This window comes from Nycticebus coucang, chromosome 3, assembly GCF_027406575.1.
Source record: "Nycticebus coucang isolate mNycCou1 chromosome 3, mNycCou1.pri, whole genome shotgun sequence".
NCBI lineage: Eukaryota > Metazoa > Chordata > Mammalia > Primates > Lorisidae > Nycticebus > Nycticebus coucang.
In genome coordinates, this window is record NC_069782.1 from 42,147,697 (window position 1) to 42,169,865 (window position 22,169).

The window sequence follows — 22,169 nt, forward strand, 5'->3', positions numbered from 1 at the left end:
CAAATAAATGTCATTTTTTTCATTGCCTAGTACAGTTACTGGCTCACAGTAAGTAGTCAATAAATAGTGGTTGAATTAATTGCCTTTTTAAATATTCTGTTTGAAGTTGAGACGCTGCCGGGTCTTAACCCCTCCTTAGAAAGCAATGGAGCTGCAATCAGAAATCCCTTAAAAGGTAAGAATCAGTAACAAGGCTGAGCCGAACTCATGGGTAGTACCAGGAAGGCTTAAAGCACTTAAGAAGGAGAACAGGACCCAAATAACAGTAAGAGAAAAAAACAAAACAATAACAAGCAAACATAAGAGGACATTTCTACCGTGGGTGTCGGCAGGAAGCCACCGCAATTACCGCAGGTCAACCCTCGTCAAAAGGTGGTCACCGCGGCAACTACCACCGAAGATCTCGGCTACACAGACCCCACGTTAACAAGGTTCTTATCATTACTGAGATGCCCAAGTTCATCTGAGTTCCTCATGAAGAGCAACTACAGGCACCTAATTCATGACCTATCCTCCATTCCATTCAAATAACATAGCCAATAGGAAAATCCTCCGCCCTGAGCAAACGACTCGGCGCAGCTGAGACAGCCCCGAAGGCAGGTCTGCGCCTTCCAGCCACACTGCTGGCCTCCGAAACCCGGCGAGCCCTCAGCAGGGCAGGACAATCTTCCTTCCTGACCTCCTCCCTTCCAGGTTGGCCCCAACCCCCGCAGCCCGTCGGTCCCCGGCCACACCCGCTTCCCTCCGGTGGCCTGGCCGCCCCCGCCGCAGTTCGCGGGAGCGTTCTTCCTGGGGCGGGCGCGGGCGCGGGCCCAGGGCGCATGCGCACTGGCCGAAGGGCGCCTCCCTGGCTGGATCTCGCGAAGTTACGTTAGATTGGCCGCCGGTGACGGGTGGCCGTGCTGGGGGCGGGAGGGCTTCTGGGGTAGGAAGGGAGGTCCGCTTGGCCCGGCACGCCGCCCCAGTGCTCTGTGGGATACTGGAAGTCTCCAGCGTCTCCTCCTGATTCCCAGCCCTCCTCTGGCCCATACTCTTAGAAACAGACACACACCCCCTGCCTCCCCTCTTCCCTCTCCGCCTCTTCCCTCCCCCCCTCGCGATAAGAAGACCCGGCGGCTGAAGAGGGGATGAAGATGGCGGACGCGAAGCAGAAGCGGAACGAGCAGCTGAAGCGCTGGATCGGCTCTGAGACGGATCTCGAGCCTCCGGTAGTGAAGCGCCAGAAGACCAAGGTGAAGTTCGACGATGGCGCCGTCTTCCTGGCTGCTTGCTCCAGCGGCGACACGGACGAAGTCCTCAAGCTGCTGCACCGCGGCGCCGACATCAATTACGCCAATGTGGACGGACTTACTGCCCTGCACCAGGTCTGTGCGCCCCGCCGCCGGCTCTCCCGACCCTGAGGGTCCTCGTCGGCCTCCGGCCTGGGCCTGCCGTCTGCTCTCGGCCTCCTGAGGCTGGGGGCGGCAGGAGACTCCCTGCTGTGGGATGAGGGGGCGGTTTCCCGACTGGGAGGGAGGGAGAGAACCGGTGGAGGGAAGGTGCCGGGTTTGGGGCCCCCTTCAGACCAGTTGCTGTTGGGAGTTGGGAACCGGCTGATTTCCGGGGCATAGGGGAAAGAGACTGTGGTCATCTTGGAGCCCCAAGGCCATTTGGGGTCAAGACTGTGAGGGATTGTAGTGGGGTTTTGCCTCGGTCCCCGTGTCATTGATACATTTGGGGGACGGATGCTGAAGAAAAGGGGCGTTAGGGACACTGGGGCGGTTGGACGTCTTTGGCTTACAGGAGGGCATTTGATTTGTTATACTTTTTAGGACTTGGTTTCAAATTATGATGGTAATAATAATCAAGAGCCCTAAGTCGAGTGCCCTGAACGAACGATTTCCTGTTTTCTCTTTTATTACTCTTGGTCACTGGGGAGGGGAAAACGGGGTGTAATTAGCTAATTTATACCCGCTGAAAGGGAGGAGATGGAGGTGGGTAGAGTAAGGAACCATTCTGAAGGGCTTGCCCACCTCCGGACCGGAGCGTATTAAGTCTGGTGCTTGAAGAGTTTGCCGCAGTGTCAGAGATCCTTGAGCCCCAGGTCCTGGGGTGTGCACTGGTGTTAGAAAGAGAAGAATAAACAAGAGACACTCTTTTCTAAGCCAGTTGCCGACCTCTGATTTTTCTTTTGAAGGGTGGAAAAAAAGAAAGCTGGACACAAACTTTTCTCAAAATGGATGCTTTGTGCATGTTAAAGTTTTATAGTAGTCTGATTGGGATCTCCCAATGTTAGCCAAATAAGGAGAAACTGTTGGCAATCCAGAGATAATGTTGCTTTGCCTTTAACAGGCCAAAAGCAACATAACCACATAGAGTTCTGCATAAAAGCAATTTTAAACTGGTGGTAATAGGTGACTAGACATAGACTCTCTACTTTTTTTTAGTGGGCAACTTGGAATTACTAGAAAATGACTTTACAGCAGTAGCTTCCTCTTAAAATGATAAGACTTGTAAGCTGTCTCAAAGTTGCCGTGGTTGTATGTGGTAGAAGATCATAGCTTTATTTTGAAGAATACTGTACCAAAAACTTATTTGGGAAGTTGAAAATTGAAGGCTTTATATTTCATGAATATTAACTTGATGACTTTTTAAAAAGAGGTGTATGGTGTCATTCTTCCTTTTACTTCTTCCTGTTTGATGATGACCATTTTAAGTTTAATTGATATCAAAATTGGCATATGGTCTTTATTTACTAAGTTGACTGGATGGATTGAAATGACTGACAAATTGCAGGACAAATCTAGAATTCAGAATATGGCATTTAGTAAAAATATATTATGGTCTTGAGCTCTTTATTTCATTAATTTAGATTCTCTAATGTATTGGAAACTTATTTGGCTGGAGTTTAAGGCAAGTTATGCTCTAGGTTGTAAAAACATGTTGAGGATGAAAGAAACTTTGGCGTTAAGAATGATAATGTAATTATGTAAGATGAGGAATCCTCAGATTTCTTTCAAATGTAATTTATAGGTGTTAGTGTAAAATTGATTCTGAAAGACAGTTATTACTGTAAGTCTGAGGTCAGGATAGTTGGATAATGGTTCACATCAGTATGTTTTATTAAAATTATCAAATAGAAATTTAACATGATTATTGTTGTGGAGGAACCCCATTCTATTAGGTTGGAGGAAAAGGAAAATTTCTAATACTTACATTAATGTAATACTGTTTTATGGAGGAAAAATACATGAAGGGGCTTCATAAGATCTTTTTTTCTCCTGTCAGTTTGCAAGAATTTTAGACTTACCAATGTCTTCTTGATTGATTACAGTGCTTCGTGTGGCATTATGTAGATATAGTCTCTATTAGGTATTTTGTTTTAGTTGACAAGCTCTTAAGCCGAAGTTTCTAAGTTTATGCTGTTTGCCTAATATCTTTTTTGTAATCTATCTGCACGTTTCTTAAATCAGTGAAATGAAAATATTGAGTGTTAAACTTTTATATTTTTCTTCACTCTTCTCAATTCTCATGCTTTTTTCCCATTGTGACCATGAGAAGAAGGAGTTTACTTTGGACAAATTTAGGACTACAGATAGTGAAAGGTGATAAATAAAATTTGTTTTGAAAAAGCACAAGAAAATTTTAATCTTTTAAGAAATCTCTTGAATGCTGCTTATTTTAAATAGTTAATTTATAAAAACCAAAATGAGCAGCTGAGTTGTGTAATAGTCCTTGAATAGTTTCTTTAATTTAACCACAGAAAAGATTGCAGAATACCTAAAATGTTTTTTTTTTTTTTTTTTTTTTGGTTTTTGGCCAGGGCTGGGTTTGAACCCGCCACCTCTGGCATATGGGACCAGTGCCCTACTCCTTGAGCCACAGGCACCACCCAGAATACCTAAAATGTTTTACCAGATTATTGGTTAGTCTTTTTTGAATATTCATTTACTTTTTTGAAAAGTGATGTGATAAAATATCCTAAATTTCATTGTCAGGAGAGAAGTTTTAGGAACTTTACAATGCACATACATACTTCTTAATCTAATATTTTGCTTCCATTTTAATATAAACAGCTTATAAAGTTCATTAATAGGTTGAATGTATCATTTACTTTTTTGATTGTGATAAAATATCCTAAATTTCATTGTCAGGAGAGAAGTTTTAGGCACTTTACAATGCACATACATACTTCTTAATCTAATATTTTGCTTCCATTTTAATATAAACAGCTTATAAAGTTTATTAATAGGTTGAATGTATTCTCTCTCATTAAAGAGGTTATAAGGTTATAAAAGGTAGTCTTCAGATATGCTTTTTGTATAGAAATATGCCATCCATATAGTAAAAAAAAGCAGTGTTTCCTATCTTTGTCTCTAGAATAGCCACACAACCCTTGACCCCCCAGCTAGAAAGAGTACAAAGTTAAGGATATGATACAAGTTTCTGATTTTTCTAGAAGTGGGTCTAGAGTCGAATTTAATGTTTTAAAAATGGACAATAATGAGCTTTTTGTGATTACATACAATGTAATTATATCTATATTTTGGCGTATTTTAGAAGAATTTTAGAGTAATAGGGTTACGTACAAAATGCCTTATTGCTAATTCCTACTTATAACTGGTTAATACAATGCAAGACTGAGATTTCTTCAACAATTTTGAGGTTAGCCTTTTGATTTTGACCTTAAAATCTTATCTCTTTCCTCTGTGCCAGTGACTTCCACCTCATTTTCCAGTTCTCTTTTTCTTAGATCTCTAATCCCTTGTTTCCATTTTTCTTCTGATTATGTATTGATTTAAAATGAAATATTAAATTTGTAATGTTTTTATACTTAAAAATATTACCTTTGAATAGTAGTACAGGAGAACCTCTGTTAAATTGCCCAACAAAGGGACTGTAACAGGTTCATCAACATACAGAACAGAGGTGGTCAACATAAAGAACTAGGCCTCCGTATTGAAATGTACATGTGGGTGCAAGTCTGGTCTATGTAAATTAGGTCAGCTTAAGGAGGTGGTCAGTGTAGGGATGTGGTCACCTTTGGCGGTTCTACTGTATAGTAAATACAGGCCCACTCCTTTTGCCATAGAATAGCAACTGCTGTTATTTGTTAACCTTTGTGATTTTTTTCAAAGGATATTTATTGTTCAAACGTAGATTTTCCTAGTTGTAATTCAGTTTTATAGTCTACTTCTGTCGCTTAAACATTAGGCTTTTTTTTTTCATATCTTTTCGTCTTTATCAGCATCCTTTTCTCAGTCTGAATATTATTAATTCAGTTGTTAGTTGTACATCATTGTCAGGAACTTCTTTAAATTGCCCTAAAACAAAATATCTTCCTCAGCAAGCTGCCTTTTCTCTTTGATGCCCGTTTCTGTTAATGATGCTCTTAAACTGATCAAGTTAAACATTTTGGCTATTGTTAGTTCATTCCCCTGGTCTGCATACAATCTAGTCAGTCTCCTAGCTTAGTCTTTTCTTCACAGTCACCTTTGTATCATTTCTTTTTCTTGCCACTCTTACTATCAACGTAGTTGATACCTTCATTACTTTTTCTCCCTCGAATATAGTGTATAGTAGTACCTTGCTTTCCCTGCTCTGGTCTCTCCCTGTTCATTCCATCATGCATACTGCTGTCCTATTAATCTTTTAACAATCTTACTTTGTGTCACTCTTCTCTGTAAATTTTGATTTAAAATGTTTCATCATACAGTTTATGCTTCATATATCACCATTGTGTTGTGTCCTTCCAGGGGTTCTCAAACTTTTTAAACAGTGGGCCAGTTCACTGTCCCTCAGACCGTTGGAGGGCCGGATGATAGTTTAAAAAAAAAAAACATGAACAAATTCCTATGCACACTGCACATACCTTATTTTAAACTAAAAAAAAAAAAAAAAAAAACAGGAACAAATACAATCACACCACCTCTTGTGGCCCGCGGGCCATAGTTTGAGAACCCCTGCTAGAAGTGCTTAAATTGCCCCATTTGAAGTAGATCATCTTTATTTCTGTGCCTTTAGCCATACTTTTTATTCTCTCTCCCTTGTTTTGCAGTCAAAATCCTAGTCATTGTTCAGGATTCAACCCAATCGCCAACCAAAAGAGATCTTTCTGTACCTTGAACTTGTATGGCACTGGAAAGACATTCTTTCCTGTGGAGTACTCCGTGTACCTTATAGTCTGTCTCTCTTCTGCTGATAAAGTAGCATTTGTAAATTTGTCTTCCCTAGCAGACTATACGGATCTAATCTTCCACATTTTTCTATTTCCACAGACTGGCACATAGTGGTACTCACAAAAGATTTATTGAAATTTATATTTTACCTTATATCATAGATATGAAGTTGTATACCTGTCTGCATGTTGAGAGATACATCTTTGAAACCTTCACACCCAGATAGTTATAGTATTGTTCCTGCACCTGATAGAACTTGTGTGCTTACAAAATAAATTAAGAACATTGGATCTCTAGGGCATTTTTTAAAATATCTTGCGGTTTCAAGTCATAGTGTCAACTCCATTCTATTAAAACATCCTAGAGCAGTTTAAATCTTAGTTATATCCAGTTGAGTCAATTAATTAACTGTATTAAAGGGTTGCAGCATTAGAAAGGTTGAGAACCACTGCTATGAAAGAATGTAGTAGATTTGTTCCATGTTCTGTGCTCTTATAATTTTAAAATAAAAAGTTTTCCTTTTACTTTTTAATATGGACATACTTGTAGGTAGAATTAAATCCTTTTGCTCTAAAGTACAAATTTGGCTTATCTAAGGGAGCCATTAAGCTGCTTTGTAAAATATATGATGCTCCTCTTGTCAGTAAAAGGAATACTTTTGTGGAGTCTTTTCTTCTTAAGATGTAAAGTATGACTGGAAGCAATTAATTTTGAACTGCTTGTTAGAGGATAGTTTAATTGCCATATATGATAAATTTGAATATGAAGTTTATAGTTTATAACTGTTTACCCCTTTTTTGATGGGGACTGTTAAGATTTTGGAAGAACCTATTGCATCACTTATAAATAGCATTAAAATTTCTTTAAAAGAATGTACTATGTAAATTATTTTTTCTATATAATTGTCTCTTTAGAAAAACTAACACATTATGCTGATCGTTCTCAAAACTTTTTACTGAAATCATCATATACCCATTTAAAAAAACATACCAAAACAAATTAAAAAACAACCACCAATCCCAAACTGGCCCCTCACTTCCTACCTAACCATATATGGGGTGTGCTGGGAGGCCACCGTACCCACACTGCTGCTGTTAACAATGCTTTTTCTGCAGTTGCCGCCTTTGTGCTTCCTGGCAACAGCTTTGTGGTCTGACTTTGAGGTGTCATAACTGAGACCATCTTTCTTGTGCTTCAACGACAGTATGATTGCAAGCTGTGACTGAGCGTTTTCTAGTACAGCCAGGTGGAAACACGGGATGGAATAGAAGAAAATTTTTTTAATCATCCATTTGTTACTACATTTTACAAATACATTCACATAAGAAAAGTGCTCATACTTCAAAAATGAATTTTGTTGGATGATTTGCCAGGGGTCCTCAAACTGCAGCCTGCGGGCCACATGAGGCGGTGTGATTGTATTTGTTCCCGTTTTGTGTTTTTACTTCAAAATAAGGTATGTGCAGTGTGCATAGGAATTTGTTCATAGTTGTTTTTTTTTTAAACTATAGTCCGGCCCTCCAACGATCTGAGGGACAGTGAACTGGCCTCCTGTTTAAAAAGTTTGAGGACCCCACATGTTACTTCTTGACACTTTAGGAAATTGCAATTTTTGTCATCTATGCCTGCAGAAAAATTGCTATCTTTTACTCCACCATCATGTTGAAAAGATGAGGTATTGGTATTTTGGTAAACCCTTTTGAAGGTTGAAGACCTCCAATAGTCATTTGGAGTTTATTCTGAGTTGGAGTTGGATATATGGTAGTCATGACTTAATCACAGTGTTTTCTTAGGGAGAGGTGCTTTTACAAATAATATTTAACTTTCACAGTGTCCTTTTTCTCTATTCACAGTTATTAAGATGATAAATGGTAAAACTGGTAATCTAATGCAGGTCTGTTTGATTCCAAAGCCCAAACTTAACATTGTGCTAGGTGTCTTCTTTTAAGTCTGAACAAGAAAGTATTCTTAAGTCTTTCAGTTATTATGATGGTGAATAGTAAGTACAAGTTGTCCTGTAAATTAGCAGAAAATTGAATGAAAAATACATACATACAATTTTTTCTTCATCTACCTTTATTTCAGCTACCTAACACTTTTAAGTCCTCTCTGTGGTAATTGAAGTACGATAATAGTATGTCTAAATATTAATCTCACAACTCAGAATTGTCCTAAATTTTAGGAACTGCCAAGATTGTTTTTGACTAGCCATTATGTGCAGAATACAAGAGCAGCAACAAAAACTCTTCTCTTTTTAGGACATGGAATTTAGCCTTTAAACACTTTACATTTTCTTTTCTTTTTCTTTTTTGAGACAGAGTTGCCCTTGATTAGAGTGCTGTGGCACTACAGCTCACAGTAACCTCTAACTCTTGGGCTTAAGCGATTCTCTTGCCTCAGCCTCCCAAGTAGCTGGGACTATAGGTGCCCGCCACAACGCTTGGCTATTTTTTAGTTGTAGTTGTCATGGTTGTTTGGCAGATCTGGGCCAGGCTCGAACCCACCAGCTCCAGTGTATGTGGCTGGTGCCCTAGCCGCTGAGCTATAGGCACCAAGCCACTTTCTGTTTTCTTTCTCTTAATGACAGTTTAAATTATTGCTTGTGGCATTCAGACATATTCATTTGCAATAAAATGTTTAAAATACATACATATACATATTTGACTCATTAGAGATAAATGATAGGCAAGTTCAAACCAGGGATATTGTAAAAAAAGAAGTCCCTTAAGTACTCTTAAGGTAGGGACTTTGATTTATTTTTCTTTAACTCTTTTCTGATAATCTGTATTTTATTTTAGCAGGTACACAATAAATGTCTATTGATTAAAAAAATGAATACACTATAAACTGTTTTAAAGAGCAGAGTTCATGTAAAACAACAATTTGAGTAAATGTAACAACACTAACAAATGTTAAAAATGTTCTGATAAAAAAGTTTTTATAATACCTAACAAAGGTAGCCATTATTGCAGTCAAAATGTATCGGGATTTTAGATTTATTTTTGAAATGGAATATATTATTTGTTACTAATAGAAGTAGAATCTTGCACAGTTTAAGTAATTTACTGTAAAAGTTAATTTCTTTAAACAAATCCTTGTGTGTTCAATTAGAAAAGTAATCTCTAGCATACTTGCTTTAGAAACAATGCATTTTCTTAAGCTATTTTAATCACAGTGTTTTGTCTTAAACAGCATTTTCACTATGGATCGCTCTATGTCAGTATTTTGTGGTCTTACTAGTATTTAGGTTTATCTTTCCATTGTTGTGTTGGCTAACCATAAAAAGACAAACTTGACTTCACATTATTGTCGTAAGTGTGCTTGCTCGACTCAAATACTCTTTAAGGGGTGGAGACATTCCATGTTGTCATGTGTTATATAGGCATTTCTGAAATGGCATTCAGTAGAAACCATGGAAAGTGAAAGCATTCCTCAGCTGTTATGGTTTAGTAATCTATTTAAACGTGTTATGTGCATTGAATGAGATACTCTGCAGAGAGAGCCTCGTTTATTAAAAAGCTTGATTTGACCTTGATTATTAACTCATATTTGTGCTGCAGTTACTTTTTTTCTCTTGGTCTAACATGATCTCTAATGATAAAATCATAAGGTGTAGAACGTTTGTGTTATTGAAACAGTGCAAAGGTGATTAAATTTTGTGAGATGTTAATTGAGCATGTGAAAAAGTATATTTTTTAAAATGTTTTTTAAATTTTTAATTTTTTTGTATTTTCCTTTTTTGAAACAAAGTCTCAATCTGTCGCTCCCATGTAGAGCGCAGTGGTGTTATCACAGCTCATTGCAACCTCCAACTCCTGGGTTCAAGCAGTCCTCCTGCCCCAGCCTTCCAAGCAGCTGGAACTATAGGCGAGTAGCTAGGACTGCACTGTCCGGGACATGTATTTTCTTTAACTGTTTATTTTATGTTGTGTCTATTCCTGTGCTATTAGTTTTTGTTTCTTCAGTTTCTTCTGGGATGTCTTTTTTCTTTGGTGTAACCTACTCCTCTGGTTTGGGAACATTTGGTCCCTTTCAGTAAGGATAATTCTGATGTGGCAGGGGGAGCTCATGCGTGGGTTAATGTGGCTATGACCTTTGTTAAGTTCACAACATGTCTTGGAGGCTTTGTTCACCTAGATATGCTCATTGACTAGAGAATCTACATCTACACCGTGAAGTACACCATTACTCACCACATTGTTGAGCATGTGTAGCAAAAATTCAGTACTCTCTTTGGGCCCCGACACTGCATCCAGCCCTACTGTTTGACCTGGACACACCTACCAACTCCACCATTTTTATGACTGAGTGGTGCACACTGTTTCTTTAAAGCGACATTTTTCACATACTTGCTGGCTGTTCTTATGTGGATACCCTTGAAGACTAGGGCGGTTTCACCTGTGTTCATGAAGATTTGAGCCTTATGGATTGCATGATATTGTGGAGTTTTCCGAATAGTGAACCATTTTCACAGATCACCTTGGGCTGCTTAGGGGAAGAGCCAGAGAAGTATATTTTCAGGGGCAGACTGTTAAAACACACACGTACACACCCCAGTTACCTTTACTTGGTAGTAAATACATAAAGTATGTTATTTTATAGGTCCTTAGATTATTTTAGATGGTTATAAACTTATTTTAATGTTTATGCTCTTGCTTAGAACATTTCTAAGGCTCTTCTAGCAAACCTTCAGTTCTAAAACATTCTTTTAAGTATCATCAATATTTTAAGATTTATTTTTTCTTTCAGGAGAATTTTTTAATGTTGAAAATGTTATTTGGAGGGTGGTGCCTTTGGCTCAGTGAGTAGGGTGCCAGCCCCATATACCAAGGGTGGTGGGTTCGAACCTGGCCCTGGCCAAACTGCAACAAAAAAAATAGCTAGGCATTGTGGTGGGTGCCCGTATTCCCAGCTACTTGAGAGGCTGAGGCAAGGAAAGAATCTCCTAAGCCCAAGAGCTGGAGGTTGCTGTTAGCTTGATGCCACAGCACTCTACCAAAGGCGACAAAGTGAGACTCTTTTAAAAAAAAAAGGAAAAAAGAAAATGTCATTTGCAGATGTGTCTCATGAGCAAAGTAGATCAAGATAGTAATCATGGTTAAAGAACACTATCAGTGATTAAATAATATTTTCTAAAAAGCTTGTTCTTAGTTGGAAAATGATTATAAAGAGGCCACATTGGATTTTAGTGAACTCTTTTTACATGTCTCTCTGGACTTGAGTGTGCTTCAGAATTTCTGTATGTTTAACATATTATACTCTGTTTTCTAGATTTTGCATGAAACAAGTCAGTGTTATAACTCAGTGAACCTGGTCTTTTTCATGAGCATTTGTGTTTTCTTTCGATGCTGTTTTTTCTAGCTCATACTACTGTATTTCATTAAGAGCTATTGTTTTTCTTAAGGTTGTGTTAATTTCTATAGTTTTTTAAAGACAATTTGAACAGATAACATGTCCAGCAATTTCTATATCTTTTCCAAATACGTAAAATGTCTATTGCTGTTTAATTCTTTTAATCATCACTTTTTACAGTAAAACATCTTTATGTTTCTGATCTTCTTAGTGTTTTATTTTGTGATATGTATGAAAATGATATTAGTAGTTTTTAATTGTATCATACACTGGCTTTTCTATGGATTTCTCCATTTCCTTTTTATTTTTAAACATGAGTTTTAGGTTTGCTTATTGTATATACATTTTATTACAAATAAAAATAATTAAAAAATTTAAGAATAACAATTTTTTTTTTTTTTTTTTTTTTGAAATGGAGTCTCACTTTGTCACCCTCAGTAGAGTGCCGGGGTGTAACAGGTCACAGCAACCTCAAACTCTTGGGCTTAAGCAATTTTCTTGCCTCAGACTCCCAAGTAGCTCTGACTATAGGCCCTTGCCACAATGCTTGGCTATTGTTTTAGAGATGAGGTCTCACTCTGACTCTGGCTCAGTCTGGTCTGGAACTCATGAGGTAAGGCTATCCACCCACCTCGTCCTCCCAGAGTGCTAGGATTACAGGCGTGAGCCACGGCTCCCGCCCTAAGACAACAATTTAAATAATTAAAACATTGTAGAAAAATATAAATGAAATTAAGTGCTATTCAGATTTCCAAAACTAAAGGTAACCCCATTTAGACCTTTAACTCCTATTTATACGTCTCTATACAAGTATATAATTTTCTATAAAAGGGATCATACTTAATTTTCTGGTTATAACCTTTTTAAACATTACATATTTTTAGAAATGTTTGTGTTAATATTAATATGCATTTTCCCTTTGAATGATTACCTAGTATTCCACTGTCTGTATGCGCATGTACATCTAGAATTCACTTTCCTAGTCTTTTAATGATAAACATTTAGTATATTTTCTACTTTCTCACAATTTGGTTAATGTTATACTATGCACATCTTTCATTTCATTGTGTTCGTGGGATTGTTCCTTAGATATCTTACCTGAAATTTTATATTTTGCTCAATATAACATGTTGCTGGATTTTTTCGTTTATTAACATGCTGTTTAATGCTAATTTATGCGAAAGTCATTTTCAGTAAAGTTTATAGTGTTAATATGGACAACTAACCTTGAAAGTACTGCTGGCACACATCTGTTACATGTGAAGATGTTAGTTATCCCCTTTAAGTCACCTGTGGGAAAATTATTTCACTGCTCTTTGCATCTGTGTGTGTGTATGTCTGCGTCTGAGAAAGAATAAAATCTGTTGTGTTTCACTCAGAGAAGCAGCTGGGGAATTTTTAGAAGAGATATAGTATTCTTTTTTCTTTTTATAAGATTTAGTTCCTGATGTTCAAAAGTTTGGAATGTTACTAAAATTAATAATTATATTCTTTATATGATGTTAGTCATTTAAATTAGTGATCACATATCATGTAAACATAAATTGTTACTTAACATATGCCTAGCACAGTGTTTATTTTTAAAAATGGTTGTCCCTGCCTGCACGTGTATACAGTCTAGTTGAGGTGGCAGTGTGAGTAAATTATTACAATTTTAGTAAATAAATTTTGGAGTAGGGAAACAGGGAGAGAGGAAAGTTTTTACTAGGAGGACTTAACCCAGAATGTCAGGAAAGGCATCCCTGAGAAAGCTATGTAAGGTGTAGGTAACTCCCCAACAGATAACCTGTTCCCTCCTAGTTTGTTTTCTGAATGTCCTTGTTGAGTTTTCCTTTCTGATCAAAATGTATACCAGCAGGATCCTCGTAGAGCTGACAGTAAAATGAAATTACTGAACTATCAGAGAAATACAAATCAAAACCACAATGAGATACCCAGTTCACACCCTCTAGATGACTGTAATAAAAAAGAAAGATAATAACAAGTTGTAACTAGGATATTGTATTAATGCATTTTCTGTTGCTTATAACAGAATACATAAAACTGGATAATTTATAGAGCCAAGGAATTTATTTCTTCCAGTTATGGAGGCTAAGAAGTTCAAATTTGAGGGGCTGCTTCTGGTGAGAGCCTTCTTGTGGGTAAGGACTGTGCAGCGCAGGTATGACTAGGGGCCCAAGTGTGCCAACCCATCTCTTTCCTTTTATAAAGCCTTCAGTTCCACTCCTGTGATAACCTACCAATCCATTAACCCTTTAATTTTTTAATCCATAAATAGATTAATCCATTCTGCCCTCCTGGTCTGATCACCTCTCAAAGGCGCCACTTCTCAACACTGCCACTTTGGGGATCAAGTTTCAGCATGAGTTTTAGAGGAGGCTATTCAAACCTTACCGAGAAATTGGAACCTGTTTATACTCCTGGTGTTAATGTGTGGTACAGCCATTTTCAAAATAGTCTGGCACTTCCTCAAAGCATAGAGTTACCACATGACCCAGCAGTTCTCCTAGGTATATACCCAAGAGAATTGAAAACATACCTACACAAAAACTTTTATGTTAATGTTTTTAGAAGTATTCACAATAGCCACAAAATGGAAACAATGTACATCTCTTATCAGCTGTTGAATAAAGTGGTAAATTTTGTCACCAATTCAGTGGAATATTATTCAGCAATAAAAAGGAATGATGTACTGATAATTGCCACAAAGATGAAACTTAAAAACATGCAAAGTGAAAGAAGCCAGTCATAAAAAGCCATGTTGTATGATTTGATTTACATCAAATGTCCAGAATAGGCAAATCCATGAAGATAGAAGGCTGATAAATTGTTGCAGAGGCTGGAAGTAGTGAGAGAAATTGATGAGTAGCTGCTAAATGCATATGATGTTTCTTTTTAGGGTTTTAAAATTGTGCTGTTGTACAATTCTGAATGTGTTAGAACCTATTTATTTGTATACTGTGAGTTATTCTATGGTAATGAATTATATCTCAAACTTTTTAATGAAATTACTTATATACTTATTAGTGTTCACTACTAAAAGTTGAGGCATAAGCAGAGTAATTATCTTCTACCAGTCCCCCAAGTAGTCAAGGCTTGGAGTTAGTCCCTGTAGTTATGATGGTGAATAAGACAGCCAGATATTTCCCTTGCTCTAACACAGTTTACAGTCTGCTGGCATGCATAGATAAATACATAGGCAATTATAAATTTACATCATTTGTGTATAGTACTATGTAATGGTAGATTTGGGGAAGAGAGAAGGCTTTCTGGATAACGTTGAGCTGCTGAGTGATGAGCAGAAATCAGCCAAAGTTGTGAGGGAGGGAAGGGCATGGAAACTACTGCAGAGGGAATAAGCCTGTGCAGAGACCTGGAGGTAAACAGAAGTATTGAAGGATTTTAGTCAGGTGATATGAGACAGTCACAGTTTGGACAATGCACTGAAAAGAGGATCAGGCTGGAGGTGGGCAGATGGTTTAGGAAATTGAGTCTGAGAGATGACTATGACATGAAGTGGCTTGGTGGCAGATTGGAATATATTAGATAGACTTAAAATACCCACACATATACATTTGTGACGTGTTTACATCTGTGTAAGATGTCGGTAGGACTGGCCTGAGAGGGTAGGAGTACAAGATGTGCGTGCTCTTGGCTTCTGCTTTGGACAACTATGTGGGTGCAGGTCTTTTCACAGCGTGCAGTAAATATTGTGTACTTACTTTATAGGTTAGCAGCACAATATTGATGTTACGTTAACATTGGAAGAGACAGATGAGTAAAGAAGTGAAAATCAAATATGAAATATATGCTAAAGTATATACAGAATGTTGTGATAGTGTGGAGAAGGGGTGGCCTAACCATAAATAATGTATTGAAATGTTGCTTGGAGTTTGTTTTTTGTCTTATACAAAAATGTATAGAAACCAATCTATGAAGCTGTAAGAAAAACCACAGGGTAAGGATTCATGGTTTAGATTTTTTTTTAGGGTTTCGGTGAACAACCTAAAATACATGTGAAATTTGTTTATTTTTCTGTACTTCCCAGTTCGGAAGAATGAGTTAAGAATGTCTAAGTAAAGCCAGATTTGCTGTTACACTGTTACTGTGTATGTGGTGGGGGTGTAGGAGTCTTGGGTTTTTGTGGGTATGGGGAGGAGTGGAGCACAGCAGAGTTGGGGAGGAATAAAGGAGTGGTAGTAATAACGACCTACACGTCTTTTATTGCCTGAAATACACTGTGAAAATAAGGTCATAAGTTAAAAAGGGAGGTGAGAGTACATTTTCTCAGAGCATGTTGGATTTTCTAAGAATTACTGTTGAAGAATTCCTTTAACACTCTTTAACTTCTGTCAGTTCTAATTTACTGAGTGATGTTTTCAGGAAAAATAAACCTTGATATGCTTTTCTTATGCCTACTGTATTTTAATATTTTCCCCTTTTTGCTCAAAATATTACTAGGCCTGGTTTGAGTATTTGATTGTGAAGGACTTTTTGCATATGTTAATATTTTTCTAAAGCTACACAGTTGTTGAGGAAGCTAGTGGTTGTATAAAAATGTGTGTTATTGTGATCTTGAGCAAGTTATCATTAGACTTGTTACAGCTTAAATGAAATAGAAAATGGTCGTTATGTACTATTTCCTAAATTAAATTCTAATTCTAAATGTTATCTTTTTCCTTTTTCAACCCACCCTTGACACTTATAGAGTCGATCTTATGTGTGGGAATAAGTGTGTTTGTTTTATGTATGTAAATTGCTCTCTCTCCAGAAACACTTAAATGTAAAAAGTTATTTTTTGCTAGACAGTGTGTGGTGTGAGCCCCTGGGGAGTGTTATTTACATAGAAAGAAAACTTGGTAAATTACCCCAGCCATTAACACTGGTTATCTCTGAGAGAGAAATAGAGATTTTGAATTATTTCATCTTTGAGTCATTTACAACAAGCAGGGGGGAAAAAGGATGAATTTGAACTGGAGGAAAATGCCTAAATGGCTACTTCCTGTCATATTTTAAGTATTAAATATGGAAACATTGACATAATAAGTTTTAGTTTGCTAGTCTTTGTGACTACTTATGGAAGCTGGTGGTTGTGGTTAAGTATTTATTTCTTTATTATGCTTGCCTTTTCTCTGAGCCTTTTATAAGGAATGACTGAAAAGTGATGGACACCTTCGGAACTTTAAAAGCAAATAAAGGAATTCTAGGTATAGTTTAGATGCATTTTCTAGCTTTTGGCAAGTGGACTACCAGAGAAAAGTTCAGAGAAAAGATAAGTATAATTACCAAAAAGGCAAATCAATTTTTGAAGGATAAAGGGATTTGAAAGATAAAACTTAGATTTCAGAGTTGTAAAACCTCCATAATTGACTACCTCCCTACATTGACCACCTCTTTAAGTTGATCGAATTTTCATAGAGTGGACTTGTACCACATGTTAGTATCAGTTACAGTAAGCCTGGTTCCAGTTTGTTACAGTCCCTCAGGTTGTCAACTGACCGGGGTTCTACTTTAATTCCAGCAGGAGATATGTAGAGGAAAGATCTAGAAAAACAATTTTTATACAGTAAGCTCTTTGCTCTGCTATGTATGAATATAAAAAGCATTTGGTGATGAATATCCATTTTAAGAATGAATTGAAAAAACAGTCACATATCTCCGCAAATAGAATCAGGAATGTTGAAGCTCAGTTATACTTGAATTTTGTGAGAATATTTTGGAAGACAGTAAGAAGAATACTTTTTTTTTTGAGACAGAGTCTCATTATGTTGCCCTCAGTAGAGTACTGTAGCATCACAGCACACAGCAACCTCAAACTCTTGGGCTTAAGCAGTTCACTTGCCTCAGCCTCCCAAGTGGTGGCTGGGACTACAAACGACCGCCACAACGCCTGTCTGTTTTTTGGTTGCAGTTGTCATTGTTGTTTTTGGCAGGCCCAGGCTGGGTTTGAACCATCCAGCTCCAGTGTATGTGGCTGGTGCCCTAGCCGCTGAGCTACAGGTGCCGAGCCAAGAAGAGTACTTTTAAAAGTTAAAAATCAGCACTGGAGGGTGGTGCCTGTGGCTCAGTGAGTGGGGCGGCAGCCCCATATACCAAGGGTGATGGGTTCAAACCCAGCCCCGGCTGAACTGCAACCAAAAAATGGCTGGGCGTTGTGGCGGGCGCCTGTGAGCTGCTCGGGAGGCCGGGCAGGAGAATCGCGGAAGCCCAGGAGCTGGAGGTAGCTGTGAGTCCTGTGACATCATGGCACTCTACTGAGGGCCATAGCGTGAGACTCTGTCTCTACAAAAAAAAAAAAATCAGCACTGGCATGGGAAGAAGGAAGGCACATGATGGAGTGGCAGTTAGTGTACATATGTATTTGTTACATGCACATTGGTTTAAAATGGTGGATACACATTATTAAACAGATAGCTTTGAAAGAAATTGTGTTGATCACTAGATGCCATTTAGAGTTTTTTGAAAACAAGTTATTTTGACCTCTCTGTACTACCTTTTTTTGGTAAAGGTTTGTAAATTTTTTTTTTTTTGTAGAGACAGAGTCTCACTGTACCGCCCTTGGTAGACTGCCGTGGCGTCACACGGCTCACAGCAACCTCTAACTCTTGGGCTTACGCGATTCTCCTGCCTCAGCCTCCCGAGCAGCTGGGACTACAGGCACCCGCCACAACGCCCGGCTATTTTTTTGTTGCAGTTTGGCCGGGGCTGGGTCTGAACCCCACCCTCGGCATATGGGGCCGGCGCCCTGCTCACTGAGCCACAGGCACCGCCCAAGGTTTGTAAATTTAAATGAGAGAAATATAGCAAACTGAGTATAGCTTGATTTTTTTTTTTTTTTTAGTGAAGCTCTTGGAAAGATTCTTCTTATATATTCGTAATTAACATGACAAAAATCTGGCACGAATATCAGGATTAGACAGAACTACACTCACGCGTGCACACACACACCTGGTGTTTGATCAATCAGTGTCATCCCAGAGGGAAGACTAAAGGAGTCGTTCTTGTTCTATTTAACATTTTAGTAGATAAAGCTGTGGAAGCTAGAGAGGACTTCAAAGAGCATAAAATAGTGGGTTTAAATAGTAAGATGAAATGATAATGGATATTAATGTGTAATTCTGCATTAAAAATTGATAAATGTAGGTTGGTAGAGATCATCTTTGACAGGCATACTAAATAAGTCATTGAAAATTTAAAAGCAACCTCAGTGACTAACAACACAAGTTTGGAATGTAGTAATCAATGTAAAGTTTAGTGTTTAGCCTAGATTTTTAAAATGTTTATTCTATATTGTGATATCACATCTGTAAAGTGTGTCTTAGTCTATACTTTTAGACTTGTCTGCTGTTCAAACAGATTTTACCAATGACCTGCCAAGGGAATGGTTTTGTGTAACAGTTCTGCAGAGAAAAATAAGCATAAATCCCAAATCCTATTTCTGGGATTGTTGACAAATCTATATGTAAAAGACACATGAATTCTCTCTTACTCACAAGCACACCAACTTGGTAGTTCTTCATATACCGTAAGTCCCTAGAACCATCTGTGCAATTATTTTCTTATGAGCCCTTTGAAAAACAAGAAAAAGGGAGGCAATAACAAATTATATTTTTTATTTTCCCAGTTCAGAAGGAAAAAAGTAAGGTTACCAGCATTTCCAGAGTTTATGTTCTAGTCTGACTATCTAGAGCGATTAATCTTCTCAGTTCTAATTTGGATTCCCAAGAAAGGGACCAATTGATCATCTCATGTTATTCATGTATCGTTTTAGGTTGTCAATGGAGTTTGGGGGGGGTTGAACTCCTATGAACAAACATACTCTAACTCTAATCATGTATTTTGAGAGGGTAATAGGGACATAAATCTGGAAATAATGAGTTCAGAATTTTTATGTATATAAAAGTCAAGACATATAAACAAGTGTTAAAGAGGCCTTTGATCAGCGGTTCTCAGATATTTTGGTTTCAGGACCCCTTATATACTGTTAAAACTTAAGAACAGGTAAACTGAGGAAATTCTAATACATGGATTTCATCACTGTAATTTCATCACTGTTGGTTGTATTATACTATAGTTTTGCAAAACCTTAGGGGAAACTGGGCAAAGGGATATCCCTGTATTTCGAACAATTTATATGAATCCGTCATTACCTCAATAAAATAATATTCTAATTTTTAGTCTGTTACTTTAATGTTTAAAAAACTTAAGGAACCCAAAGAGCTTTTCATTTATGTTGGCTGTTTATTGGTATTTTCTAGTTTGAAATAATGCTGAATAAAGCATTTAAAATATTTATTTTAAAGTAACAACCCATTACATTTCAATACAAATACTGCATTTATGAAAAGCATATTTTGCAAAACAAAGAATTTCAGCAAAAGAGTGGCATTGTTTTACTTTTTTTTTTTTTTTTTGAGACACAGTCTCACTCTGTCACCCTGGGGAGATTGCAGTGGTATCATTATAGCTCACTGCAACCTCAGACTCCTGGGCTCAAGTGATTAGCTGGGACTACAGGTATGTGCCATGATGTCTGGCTAATTTTTTTCTAGTGGAGATTGGGTCTCTTGCTTAGGCTGGTCTTGAACTCCTTAGCTCAAGTAAACCCTCCCACCTCTGGCTCCAGAGTTTTTTACATTTTTGTAAGTTTCTTTAATGTCTTATTTAGGACAGCTAGCAATCTCATATCTATTTCTGCGTCTAACCTATTGTAATGTCACATATTTAGTCTATTAGTCCACTATACAGTTGTAAGACAATGACAAGATAAACCTTACTTCCTGTTAAGGGTCTAAGAGATGAGCTAAATAAAGGGATGTACTATGTTCATGGCTTGGAATACTAGTATTGTACCTATGTTAGTTCTCCTATACCAATCAAAGAGCAACACAAGTCCAACCAAAATCCCAGTTATGTGTTTGTGTATGCTTGTGTAAAAAATGGCAAATTGATGTATAAATGAAAAAAAAACAGGCATAGTGAAGTCAATCTAAAGAATAAGAAGGTGAGAAGACTTACTTTGATGGACATTGAGACACATCTCATTAAATTATAGTAATTAAGATAGTATATTATTAGCGCAAGATTAGACAGCAAAATAATGAATCAAGTTAGAGTCCAGAAAAAGCTCCAGACAGACATGGACACTTGATTTATGATAAAGGTGACATTTCAGAAAAGCAGGGAAAAGACAGTCTTGGTCAATAAATGGACATATCCGTGTGGGAAAAAAGTTAATCTTGACCTTCTTATACCTTACACTAGGCACAAAAATAAGTTATTAACTGTAAGGAAAAGATATATGTGTATGTATTGCAAATTAACTAAAAAACACAGGTATATCATAAAAGAAAGTATTTAAAAGGTACTATATGCAAAGTTATTCAATTAGGGAAATGAAAAGTAAGACTACAAATTTGGTGTCATTACATATGCACTAGAATGGCTAAAATTACAAACACTGTTGCTACCAAATGCTGGGAAGGATTTGGAGAAACAGAATTTTCATACACTTAGGTATAAGAAATATGTGAGATTTCAAAAGGTGTTTCAATGTATTAAAATTTGTTTTTATCTTTTGCTGGATTATACACAAATAGTAGTAATGGAAACATTTCCTGTATGGATTAATACACATTTCTAAGCTAAAATTTCAGAATAGACCACCGATGGGTTTTTTTGTTGTTTAAAACTAATTTGTTATAAAAATTTTAAATTCGGTGGCACCTGTGGCTCAATGAGTAGGGCACCAGCCCCATATACCGGAGGTGGCAGGTTCAAACCTGGCCCCAGCCAAAAAAAAAAAATTAAATTTATACTTATAGATAATAGATATTCTCTTATACTGATTAGTTGGTTATTGTACTATAATTACCACATTGTTTAGCAAATGTTTATTCAGTGCCTTGTATGCTCCAGGCTTGGTGCTAGAAACTAGCAAACACAGATTCATACAACAAGACAAGACAATACTACTGTTGGTATAAGGTGCATTAAGTATTCTGAAGGAACAGTATAAAATACTGTAAGGGAACAAAAGGTTTTGAGCGATTGGATGGAGTTTCTGTGGAAGTGATAATTGAGAGAACTGAAAGATAAATAGACGTAACTTGATAAAGAGTTGGTGGTATGGAGAGGTAGATTCTTGAAAGATGGAGAAACAGGTTCTGAGCAGAGCAAAGTATATGTAAAAGCCCTTCAGAGGAAGGAGGGAAGAAGCAAGGTTCATTGAACCAGATGAAGAACTAGATGAAGTCCAGGGTGACTGCAGTGCAGCAGATGAGGGGAAGAATGGTGCAACCAGAGCTACTAAGAGGCAGGTTGAGAGAAGATCTGGTAGGATCCAGGAGATCCTAATAAGCCCATTTTCACACGAAGAGCCCTAGAAATGCACTGAGGTGTTGTAATTGCTTTAACATAATCAGATTTGCATTTTTGAGACAACTGCTGTGTGTAGAACAGATTAGGATGTGGGGAGTGGTGGGAGGAAGGTTCTTCCTGAAAGCCAGACCCAGAGGCTGTTGCAGTAGTACAGACCAGAGATCTTTTCCTTAACATGGCTTTTCAATCGACAACTGGGGTTTTATAAGATGTTAAAATGCATGCTAAGGGCCTGGGTGGTCGCTCACTCCTCTAATCCTTGGGAGACAGAATTGGAAG

The 22,169-nt window shown here is 37.6% G+C and overlaps 1 protein-coding gene across 5 annotated transcripts in view; it reads left to right on the plus strand.

The window, feature by feature from the left end:
- The first annotated feature begins 512 nt into the window (after positions 1–512).
- Positions 513–22,169, plus strand: part of PPP1R12A (protein phosphatase 1 regulatory subunit 12A) — a 161,815-nt gene continuing 140,158 nt past the window's right edge. For all 5 annotated transcript variants that reach the window (XM_053583006.1, XM_053583011.1, XM_053583008.1 and 2 more), the window contains exon 1: positions 513–1,364. In XM_053583006.1, coding sequence (XP_053438981.1) covers positions 1,128–1,364 — 237 coding nt within the window. In that variant the 5' untranslated portion in view covers positions 513–1,127. The remainder of the gene's footprint in view (positions 1,365–22,169) is intronic.